This window comes from Spermophilus citellus (assembly GCF_964194105.1).
Source record: "Spermophilus citellus genome assembly, chromosome: 5".
NCBI lineage: Eukaryota > Metazoa > Chordata > Mammalia > Rodentia > Sciuridae > Spermophilus > Spermophilus citellus.
This window is the reverse complement of record NC_138186.1, coordinates 59,976,005-59,986,940: the sequence shown is the minus strand read 5'-3', so window position 1 is coordinate 59,986,940 and position 10,936 is coordinate 59,976,005. Positions and strand designations below refer to the sequence as shown.

At 49.6% G+C, this 10,936-nt stretch overlaps 2 protein-coding genes across 5 annotated transcripts; one reads left to right on the top strand and one right to left on the bottom strand.

The window, feature by feature from the left end:
- Nucleotides 1-636: 636 nt before the first annotated feature.
- Nucleotides 637-3,975, top strand: SLC35B2 (solute carrier family 35 member B2). Of its 4 annotated transcripts, none has more exons than XM_081295784.1 (4): nucleotides 637-799; nucleotides 1,315-1,508; nucleotides 1,697-1,851; nucleotides 2,629-3,975. In XM_081295784.1, the coding sequence occupies exons 1-4, from the start codon at nucleotides 789-791 to the stop codon at nucleotides 3,565-3,567; spliced, it is 1,299 nt and encodes a 432-aa protein (XP_081151910.1). In that variant the 5' UTR covers nucleotides 637-788; the 3' UTR covers nucleotides 3,568-3,975. The 4 variants fall into 4 exon arrangements, with proteins under 4 accessions (XP_081151910.1, XP_081151909.1, XP_081151912.1 ...); XM_081295783.1 differs by having other exon boundaries at nucleotides 1,312-1,508; XM_081295786.1 differs by lacking the exon at nucleotides 1,315-1,508 and having other exon boundaries at nucleotides 648-799.
- Nucleotides 3,976-4,242: 267 nt separating this feature from the next.
- Nucleotides 4,243-10,793, bottom strand: HSP90AB1 (heat shock protein 90 alpha family class B member 1). Its single transcript, XM_081295782.1, has 12 exons — nucleotides 10,645-10,793; nucleotides 9,161-9,307; nucleotides 8,610-8,816; nucleotides 8,350-8,509; nucleotides 7,861-7,994; nucleotides 7,423-7,731; nucleotides 6,825-6,990; nucleotides 6,451-6,641; nucleotides 6,086-6,233; nucleotides 5,706-5,974; nucleotides 4,771-5,104; nucleotides 4,243-4,624 (listed from the first exon to the last, which is right to left on the bottom strand). The coding sequence occupies exons 2-12, from the start codon at nucleotides 9,305-9,307 to the stop codon at nucleotides 4,515-4,517; spliced, it is 2,175 nt and encodes a 724-aa protein (XP_081151908.1). The 5' UTR covers nucleotides 10,645-10,793; the 3' UTR covers nucleotides 4,243-4,514.
- Nucleotides 10,794-10,936: the final 143 nt, after the last annotated feature.

Genomic DNA, 10,936 nt, shown 5'->3' with positions numbered 1-10,936 from the left:
TCTCATTGGGACATAGGATGAGTAAGTGATGGGGTAGAGCATTTGGGTGGGGGAAAGCCTTTGGAGAATTAGAGGAACTGAGAACAGACCAGCGAGGCTCTACAGGGCCTGTGTAAGTGGGCGAGGAAGATGGGTCAGTTAGGTCATGCGGAGCCTCAGTGGTCACGGGGACGAGGGAGACAGAATTACTGGCCCAACCAAAGAAGGAAGGAGACATCTTCATCCTGTCAGAACATGGGAGAACTAGTGGGGTGTGTTGCTTCTAATCCCAGCGATTTAGGAGGCTGAGAGAGGCGGATCCAAGTTCAAGAGCAGCCTGGCCAATTTAGTAAGACCCTGAGTTAAATCCCTAGTACCAAAAAAAAAAAAAAGTTGAAGAATGACATAAAGGGGAAGTATTTGGGACACAGAGACTCAACGTCCCAGTCCACAAGAGGGCAGTGGTCACCCCTATTCCCAGGATGGTGAGGACTGAGAGCGACGACACCCGGGGGAGGCGTCGCTCCTGGCCTGGGGCTCTGGGCTCCTCCGCCCAAAAGCAGCCCAACCTCTTAGAACCCAGCTTCGTCTGCCTCCAGGCCGCGCGGGGGCGCTGTAGCCCACCGCGGCCGGGGCGCTGCGTGGTAGCGGCAGGGGGCGGCGGGGGGCGGCCTCCGGGAGGGAGGCGCCAAGAGCGCGGCACTTCCGCTAGCCGCCCGCTCGCTGGCTGCTGGCGGAGGCGGCGGAGGGTGCGTGCGGCCCGGGGACTCGCATTCCCCGGTCCCCCTCCGCCCCACGCGGCCCGGGTCATGGACACCAGGTGGGAGGACTAGGGCAGCGGCAGCGCACATGATCGAGCCCCTGGGCCACGTGATGGCCGCTTTTCGGCACTGGGGGCCGGGTGGGGTCCCAGCCGCCAGGCAGCCGGCCCGCGTGGCGCTGCACGGAGCCGTGCTGACGGGGGCGCGGCGTGAGCTTGTGCTCCTTGAGGGACTTGGGGGAGTGAGGAGAGAAGGAGCTGGGGACCTTGGCGGTCCGGGAACGTGGGAGGCGGGATGGGGGGAGGGGGAGCTGTCTCTGGCCAGAGCAGCCTGGGCGCGCTGGAGGGAACAGAGGGGACCTGTGTGGCCAGAGAGGCGGGTCCGCCCCCGGGGAGGGAGGAGGCCCTGCCTGCCCGCCCCGCGCCTAACCCCCCAAGACAGAGAGAGGCTCTTTGTCCCGCTGGGCTTTAGCGGAGGGGGCGGGGAGAAGACGAGGCACTTATGTGCGGTCCCCTTCTTTGGGCCAGGGGGCTGGAGGACTGCACTCTAATTCTTATGTCCGCGCTCCCAGCAGGTGGTGGGCAGTGGTGGTACTGGCTGCGCTCCCTTCCCTGGGTGCTGGTGGGGAGACTCCTGAAGCCCCTCCGGAGTCATGGACCCAGCTGTGGTTCTTTCGCTTTTTGGTGAATGCTGCTGGCTATGCCACCTTTATGGTACCTGGCTACTTCCTGGTGCATTACTTCAGGAGGAAAAACTACCTGGAGACAGGTGTGTGGAGAGAGGGTGGGGAAGAGGGCTAGGTGTGAATTGCAGGTGTTGGTTCAAACCGCAATGTGACTTGGAAAGGGAAGGAGGGGGGAGGCCAATAGGCTGGACAGCAGGGCAGGTTGGCTGCTCTGGGGAAGTTGAGTTGCTGTGGAGGAGGTTTGGGACTTGACTATATGTGTCTTCTTCAGGCAGGGGTCTCTGCTACCCCCTGGTGAAAGCTTGTGTGTTTGGCAATGAGCCTAAGGCCTCTGATGAGGTTCCCCTGGCTCCACGGACAGAGACAGTGGAGACCACCCCCACTTGGCAGGCCCTGAAGCTGCTCTTCTGTACCTTGGGGCTCCAGGTAGGTAGGCAGGCAAGCTCTGCTTCTTGTCCTGGATTGAGCTCAGTGGGCAGGGACTCTGTGAACTCAGTTTTCATTCTGTCCATCTCAAAGGTTTGCGGGTCTGTGTGTTATGTGTCCCTTTCTCTCAGACACACAGAGCACCATCTTCAAAATGTTTGGAGGAAGCAGTGACTTTCCTTTCTTCATCCCCTCCACTTCTCCAGCATTGGTACTGCAAGTAACAATGCACTATTGTTTTATGATGTCTAGAGCAGAAGAGGGCTCATCTCTTTCCCAAGTTTTTGGTGACATCTATTGTGCTGTTGTTATACTTCCCTCTCCCCTGATGTGCTTCATACGCTGTAAACCCACTGATAAAAAAGATTGGGGAAGCCATTCAGTACTACATGAGAAAGGGGTCAAAGGCACTGACTGTGTGAAATTTTAGAGTGGGTACTAGTCCCCTTTTTTGGAGCATGTTGAACTATATAGGAGTCAAACTCTGTCTTTTTGCCTGAGTTTGAAAGTAGGTAAGAGAACACTTTGGATGGAGCTAACTCTAGTGTTCTCATACTGTGGGAGCAAACAGGGTCCAGGGAGTTCTAAAGCATGTGTTAAATGTTTTTCACCACAGTGAATTTTCTACAAGGTAAATCCAGACTTGGGAGAGGAAATTTCTACTGCAGAAGATCACACATGCTGTCCTTTGTCATTGAGAATTATCCTGAGGAAAAGGGAAGTTAAGATCTACTTTTTCCTTCTCTTATTGTCTCCTGTCTACCCTCCCCAACCCAGGTGTTCTACCTTACTTGGGGTGTGCTGCAGGAAAGAGTGATGACCCGAAGCTATGGGGCCACAGCCACATCACCAGGTGAGCGCTTCACGGACTCACAGTTCCTGGTGCTAATGAACCGTGTGCTGGCACTGATTGTGGCTGGCCTCTACTGCCTCCTCTGCAAGCAACCTCGACATGGGGCACCCATGTACCGGTACTCCTTTGCCAGCCTGTCAAATGTGCTAAGCAGCTGGTGCCAGTATGAAGCTCTCAAGTTCATCAGTTTCCCCACTCAGGTGCTGGCCAAGGCTTCTAAAGTGATCCCTGTCATGCTGATGGGAAAGCTGGTGTCTCGGCGCAGCTATGAACACTGGGAATACCTAACAGCTGGACTTATCTCCATCGGGGTCAGCATGTTTTTGCTGTCCAGTGGACCAGAGCCCCGTAGCTCCCCAGCCACCACACTCTCAGGCCTCATCTTATTGGCAGGCTACATCGCTTTTGACAGCTTCACCTCAAACTGGCAGGATGCCCTGTTTGCCTATAAGATGTCATCAGTGCAGATGATGTTTGGGGTCAATTTCTTCTCCTGCCTCTTCACAGTAATCTCGCTGCTACAGCAGGGGGCCCTCCTGGAGGGGACCCGCTTCATGGGGCGACACAGTGAGTTTGCCGCCCATGCCTTGCTACTGTCTGTCTGTTCCGCATGTGGCCAGCTCTTCATCTTCTACACCATTGGGCAGTTTGGGGCTGCTGTTTTCACCATCATCATGACCCTCCGCCAGGCCATTGCCATCCTTCTTTCCTGCCTCCTCTATGGCCACACTGTCACTGTGGTGGGTGGGCTAGGGGTAGCTGTGGTCTTTGCTGCCCTTCTGCTCAGAGTCTATGCCCGAGGCCGGCTAAAACAACGGGGAAAGAAGGCTGTACCTATGGAGTCCCCAGTGCAGAAAGTCTGAAAAGACAAGGACCTGAGAGGTGAAATGTAATAGGACCCTCACCATACTTTCAGAGGTGCTGGCTCAAGGGCAAAATATGGGTTTTCTCATTATCATAAACCAGTTCTGCAGCTGGGGATGGGGAGCCCAGAAGGTATCTTCCCTTTTGCCTTAAGCCACCATCCTCCAGTAGGCAAGTTGAGCCTCAGGGTAGAAGTCTTGGGTATGGAGGTGTAAAGGGAAAGCTCCTCCATCAAGCTTTTAGAAGTTTTGACCCACCTGGTGGCTCTGCTACCAGCAACTTAACTGCTTGTCCCTCTATACACTATCATTTCTTACTGTTGAGAGAAGCACAAGTATTGTAGGGTCCAAATGCTGCTTCCCCAGGAGGCTGAGTAAAGATGGTAGTGCCAAGGGAGGTGAATGAAGAGCCCTTGGGGTCCTAGGCTCTGCTCCATGAGCCAATTACAGGTTTTGGTACTTCGGGAAATGTCACTTTTTGCTCTTATAATTTTATTAAACTGCTGCAATGGACTTGGCTCTGTGTTTTGGTTGCCTTAAGTGATTGAAATGAGAATGAAAGTTTTCAAACTAGCATATAACCCAGGTAAACAGCCAGTTTTTATATATTATGCAGGATAGAGAATGCTATGAAGCAGCAGTATCATCCACTTTACAAGGGAGAGCAGAACTGTATAAAACTGCATCTTCTTTATTTTGCATACTTTAATTGTGGAACAAAATAAAACAAAAACAACACAACATCCAACCCTGCGGCCAAACTAGGTAGGGGATAGAGGGCTTGAGGCCCTTATTTCCTGCCTTAATTAAGATGCCAAGGACAGGAGAAAAAAAACACTATAATAACATCCATCAGCAGAGGAAGCCAGGTGGGAGAGGGCCACTCAAGGCTACTGTGGGAGCCATGGGGAAAACTATACAGAGCGCAGATTTCTCAGTAGCAACTCCTAATCTACTTCTTCCATGCGAGATGCATCCTCATCACCCTCAAGAGGGGGTATCTCATCAGGAACAGCACTGCTGGGTTCCTCTGCTGTCACTTCATCTTCATCAATGCCTAAATGTTAAAAAAAAAAAAAGGCCCAGTGAGATGTGAACTGAAGAGCATTAAACAGAATCTGTTCAAAAGGTCAGTTCCAAAAAAAAAAAAAAAAGGTCAGTTCCAGAACTTGCCCCCACATCAAATCAGTCCACAGTGCCTACCTAGGCCTAGCTTTATCATGCGGTAGATGCGATTGGAGTGGGTCTGAGGATCCTCAAGTGAGAAGCCAGAAGAGAGCAGCGCAGTTTCAAATAGCAGCACCACCAGGTCCTTGACAGCCTTGTCATTTTTATCTGCCTCTGCCTTTTGCCGCAATGTCTCCACAATGGGGTGATCAGGGTTGATCTCCAGGTGCTTTTTGGCCATCATATAGCCCATTGTGGAGTTGTCTCGAAGTGCCTGGGCCTTCATAATCCGCTCCATGTTGGCTGTCCAGCCATAGGTGCTGGTAACAATGCAGCAGGGTGAAGACACAAGCCTATTGGAGATTGTCACCTGTAGACAGTTAAAAAAATTTTTAGTGGAGCATGGTGCAAACCCGTAGTCCTGACTCTTCCAAGAGACTTAAGGCAGGGGAATCACTCCAACTGAGGAGTTTGAAGACAGCCTGAGAAGCACAAGGAGACCCTCTCTTAAAAAAAAAAAAAAAAAACACCTTAGGTTTAGATTGGATCATCTGAAAGGTAAAAATTATGGTCCATATTTTTTTAAGTTTCTATGTTCCCAAACACAGGAATTAATACCTAATCTCCATCAAATTTTGTATAATGGACTAAGAGAAATAAGACCTTGCTGAGCCAAGGTGGCACATGCCTATAATTCCAGCCACTTGAGAGGCTGAGGCAGAAGAATGAGAGTTCAAAGCCAGCTTCAGCAAAACAAAGCACTAAGCAACTCAGTGAGATTCAGTCTCTAAATAAAATACAACACAGAAGTGGGGATGTGGCTCAGTGGTGCAGGACCCTGAGTATGGTACTCACAAAAATGGGGGGGGGCTTAAACAGAGTGAACCTCCTAATCAGCAACATTAAATTCTGAAAACAGCAGCCCCCAAAGAGAGATTACAAAAATGTATCATAGTCCCCAAACTTCTCACCTTCTCAACCTTTTTATCCAAGATTTCTTTCATAAGCTTGCAAAGGTTCTCAAATTTTGCCTTGCTCTCCTCCATTTTCTTTTTTTCCTCCTCATCCTCAGGTAGCTCCAGGCCTTCCTTGGTCACAGAGACCAGGCTCTTCCCATCAAACTCCTTGAGTTGCTGTACACAGTACTCATCAATAGGCTCAGTCATATATACTACCTCAAAGCCACGCTTCCGCACACGCTCCACAAAAGCAGAGTTGGCCACCTGCTCTTTGCTTTCACCTGTAAGGTTACTTAATGTGACTTAGTGACCAAAAGGATTTACACTGCCAGTTCCCAGTTAGCCCTGATGTCCATCCAACCCCAGATAGGAGGCTTTGATCATTAACTCACCAGTAATGTAATAGATGGACTTCTGTGTCTCCTTCATGCGAGAGACATACTCTGACAGAGAAGTCATCTCATCTCCAGACTGAGAGGTGTGATAGCGCAACAGCTCAGAAAGGCGTCGCCGATTAGTAGAATCTTCATGGATTCCAAGCTTGAGGGTAGGAGGAAACAAAATAACCCACCTTAACAGATAATACCCTTCCTCTCCAATAAATGAGAAAATACACTCTAATTATAGTAAGAAAGTGGTCAAGACCACCTCAGCCAACATAGTGACATCCTATCACAAAAATAAAAAGGGCTGAGCTTAGTGGTAAAATGCCCCCCAAAAAATAAATGTCAAAGGGAATAAGCATTTGCCTCTATACCTTAAGATTTTTAGAGAATGCCTCATAGAATTTTTTGTAGTTCTCCTTGTCTTCTGCCAACTCAGAGAAGAGCTCAAGGCACTTCTTCACAATGTTTTTGCGAATAACTTTCAAGATTTTGCTCTGCTGGAGCATTTCTCTGGAGATATTCAGGGGCAGATCCTCAGAGTCAACAACACCACGAATAAAATCTGCAATCAAACGGCAGAAAATTCAATACAAACAACTAGACCCAAACTGGTCACCCAGATTCAAGCAGAAGGCTCTTTTGCTCCCTGAACCTTTACTATTACCCTCCTCCGACTACAATCCCAGGAGAACACTGCAGATCTCAAAAGACTTTATCCCCTATAACAGACACAGGAGACACTCACTGAGATACTCTGGTATCAGCTCATCACAACTGTCCATGATGAACACACGACGGACATAGAGTTTGATGTTGTTCTTCTTCTTCTTGTTCTCAAAGAGGTCAAAGGGAGCCCGCCGAGGGATGAACAGCAATGCCCTGAATTCCAACTGACCTTCTACAGAGAAGTGCTAGGAGAAAAACCCAACATTTCAGGACAAGAGTGCTTTTCAGTCACAAAGCATCTACAACTGGAATGCTACATACCTGAAGAACCTCCATAAGGAGGAAAAAAAAAAAAAAAAGACCCTGAACCTTAAAGCCAATAAATCTTACATTGTCCTAGCTATATATAATCTTGTTGAATTAAGAGAACAGTTCTCCTGTTATGTGTAAGGCTGCCATCGACATTACCCAGATTTCTATTAAAAGATAAAAGTGAAGTCGTTCGGGAGAACAGAATCTCTCTACTGTGGCAGGGTCACTAGTAAGTGAACTCATGTGGCTCCATGACTCTCAGTCTCAGCTAACAACCAGTTGGGCAAGTTCACTGTGGACTCTATCTACCAATACACACTTCTACCCGTTTCTCTCCAGCTGAGCCCACATATAAGGTTTCTCACCTTGACTGCCAGGTGGTCTTCCCAATCATTGGTTAGGCTCTTGTAGAATTCTCCATATTCTTCCTGAGTGATGTCATCAGGGTTTCTGGTCCAAATGGGCTTGGTCTTATTCAGTTCTTCATGATCAATATATTTCTCCTTAATCTTCTTTGTTTTCTTCTTCTTATCCTTACTAGTGTCATCCTCCTCATCTGAGCCCACATCTTCAATCTTGGGTTTCTCCTCATCATCTTTATCTTCCTCTTCTTTCTCACCTTTCTCTTCCTCTGCCTCATCATCACTGATTTCCTTCTCTCGTTCCTTCTCCAACTAAAGTACCAAACATAGTGGTTAAGCATGAAAAACACAACACCAGGAAAACAAAGCCAGGGATCACAAAACTCCACAACCACAGACACTCAGTGCAGATGGGCTGCCAGCCTGCTGGTTGGTACTCACATAAAGTGTGATTGGATAGCCTATGAACTGTGAGTGCTTCTTCACCACTTCTTTGACCCGCCTCTCCTCCAAGTACTCTGTCTGGTCTTCTTTGAGGTGGAGAATGACTTTAGTACCCCGGCCAATGGGCTCACCTAGAAGAACCAATCAATCACAATAAAGTATAAAGCTGTGAGGCTAAAAGCATCAATGATTTTAAAAGAAACTCTCCATGCCGGGAGCAGTGGTGCACACCAAAAATCCAGGAGGATTATGAGTTCAAAGCTAGCCTCAGCAAAAGCGAGGCACTAAGGAACTCAGCGAGACCCTATCTCTAAACACAAAATAGACTAGGGATGTGACTCAGTGGTTTAGTGCCCAAGTTTAATCCCAGGTACAAAAAAAAAAAAAAGAAAAAAGAAACTGCTCCACAAATATCATACTCAAGATTTCTATCTCTTCTTCCAGAGAATTCTAACCCAGCTACTTCCATATGGAAAGCCAACTCACCATGATCAGCCCGCACAGTGAAAGATCCCCCAGCAGAAGACTCCCAAGCATACTGTTCATCATCATTATGCTTTGTGATCACAACCACTTTCTCTGCCACTAGATAAGCAGAATAAAATCCAACACCAAATTGCCCAATCATGGATATGTCTGCACCAGCCTGCCAAAGAATATTTTTAAAAATCAAATATGGGATTTGAAACAGCAAGACAAAAAAAAATCCTAAATTTTAATATGTGCATAGACGGAGTGCTACATACCTGAAGAGCCTCCATAAATGCTTTAGTTCCAGACTTGGCAATGGTTCCCAAGTTGTTTATGAGATCAGCCTTGGTCATGCCAATGCCTGTGTCCACCAAAGTCAGAGTCCTTTCCTGAGGGTTGGGGATTATGTCAATTTTCAGCTCTTTACCACTGTCCAACTTGGAAGGGTCTGTCAGGCTCTCATAGCGAATCTTGTCCAAGGCCTGTAAACATGAAATGACACATCTTTTTTTTTTATAGTCCATCTCTTTACCACCCCCCCCAGCAAATCTTGGTTTTCTACTTCCATATAGCCTCAATTCTGCTATCCCTTAGATCTTCAGACCAACAGTTACATTATCCACTTCTCTGGTGTCTTCCCTTTCAAGTGTGATAGCCACCCAGAATAAGGCAAATCTTTTTGGAACACCTGCTGATTTATCTCAAACAGTTGCAGCTCCCACCACTTCAATCTATCCCTTCTCCCTCTTCTGAAGTACTCTAAAGAGTGTGTGTGGGGGGGGGGGGGTCACACAACACTACTGTGGGGACTTGTTCAAACTCTTACATCAGAAGCATTAGAGATCAATTCCCGAAGGAAAATTTCCTTGTTGGAATAAAAGGTATTGATGATGAGAGACATGAGTTGGGCAATTTCTGCCTGAAAGGCAAACGTCTCCACCTCCTCCTCTCCATGGTGCACTTCCTCAGGCATCTAAAATAAAGATGATCAACAGTTACAAAGGAACACACATGCAATGGCTCCATACTTAAGAATCCTCAAGGTTCATGTGGGTTCAACTAAAACCTTAAGAGGTTGGAGTTCAAACTGCCTTGCGTAGAGTACTGTCTATTCCCAAGAAACTGAAAACACCATTTCTTTCAAGATGTTAGGCTACACACTAAATGATAAGCCAACCCAGGAAAAACCTAAATCCTTCAACCAAATGCGAAAGTCAGACATTTTTTGTAAGATCATCTCAGGGCCCAGCCTCGGCACCATTGGGTACCTTGTGAGAAATTCAGAATACTGGGGGGCATCACAGGTATCTTGAGAATGCCAAGTAACCCCCATGTACATTTTGATGTGAAAACAGTCTTTTTTTTTTTAATTAGGAGAGGACAAATCGAGCAAAAGGAGCCCTGATTTTTAACAGCTGCCCCTTAGTATCTCCAAGGTCCACCAAATGTGCTGTTCCACTCTGCAGGGAAGGATAACGTGAGATCGATGGGGTAGCCGCCCAAAGGGCAATTAAAGCAGGACAAAGAACCAAAGAGGAAAAGCTCCACCGTCATTGCTAACAGGGCATATAACTAAGATGGTGGCCAAAGCCGTCGCCCGACCCTCGTCACTGCCGGACATGCGTCGGCCGAGGCCAGGAGAGGAGGGGGCGCCGCCGTGCACCCTCCCATCGCCCCAGCATCCGGGCAATGGGGCGGGGCGCCAGGCTCCAGAAGCTTCCAGAACAATCTCAGCTCTCGGGGAGGAGCGGGGGAGGGACCCATGAATCTTCCAGCGCCTCCCCCGCCCCTCCTCCTTCACCGGGACTGCAAGAGAATCTCGAAAAATCGCGGTGGTCCCCAGCGGACTGAGGAATCAAGACGTTCCTCCCCCGTGGCACACCCTCACACAACCCCAAAGAATTGGAAAACGCTTCCAGCGAGACAGGTGACAAAGCCAACCACGCCGGGCTGTGCTGAGTCACCCCGCGCGCGCGAGGCCCCACCACGCTCCGGCCCCCCACAGCCGCGTCCGGAAGTGGGCAGCAAACATGGCAGCGTCCCGTATCCGCGCGGCCACCACGTGCTGCCGCCCACCCCCCCCGGTCGCGCTCCGCCACCCCTCTCGCCCACGGCTGGTCGCCGCCTGGAGAGCGCCCCGCAGCCCAAGCACAATAGACGAAACTCAAGAGCCCGAACGTACCACCCTAAAAATTGCTTTCCCACAGGCCGCCCCAGCACGGCGGCGACTGGCCTTCAAAAGGTCAGAGGGTCGAACACCGCAGACGAGCCCCCGCAGGAGAAAAGCCGGACAGAAGACTGCGGCCTTACCTTGAGAGAGAAAGGACTGCGAGTGTTAAGAGAAGGGTGGGCCCGAAGAGTGTGCGACTCGCTCGCAACACCTAGGCAGCGTGGGGGTGACTCAAGAGAGCTACCGTGTGCCCCCAGTCGCTCTATATAAGGCGAAGCACGGTCCGGGCGCCCTCCCCTGGATCCCTCCGCCTTAAAGGAGGGCGCCTGTCCGCTCGCACCTGCCGCCGCCCGCCCACCTGACGTCACGGCCAGAAATCAGGGACGAGGCGGGGAGGAACCCGAGCAGCCCGCCTCCGGCTCTGCTTCCAGA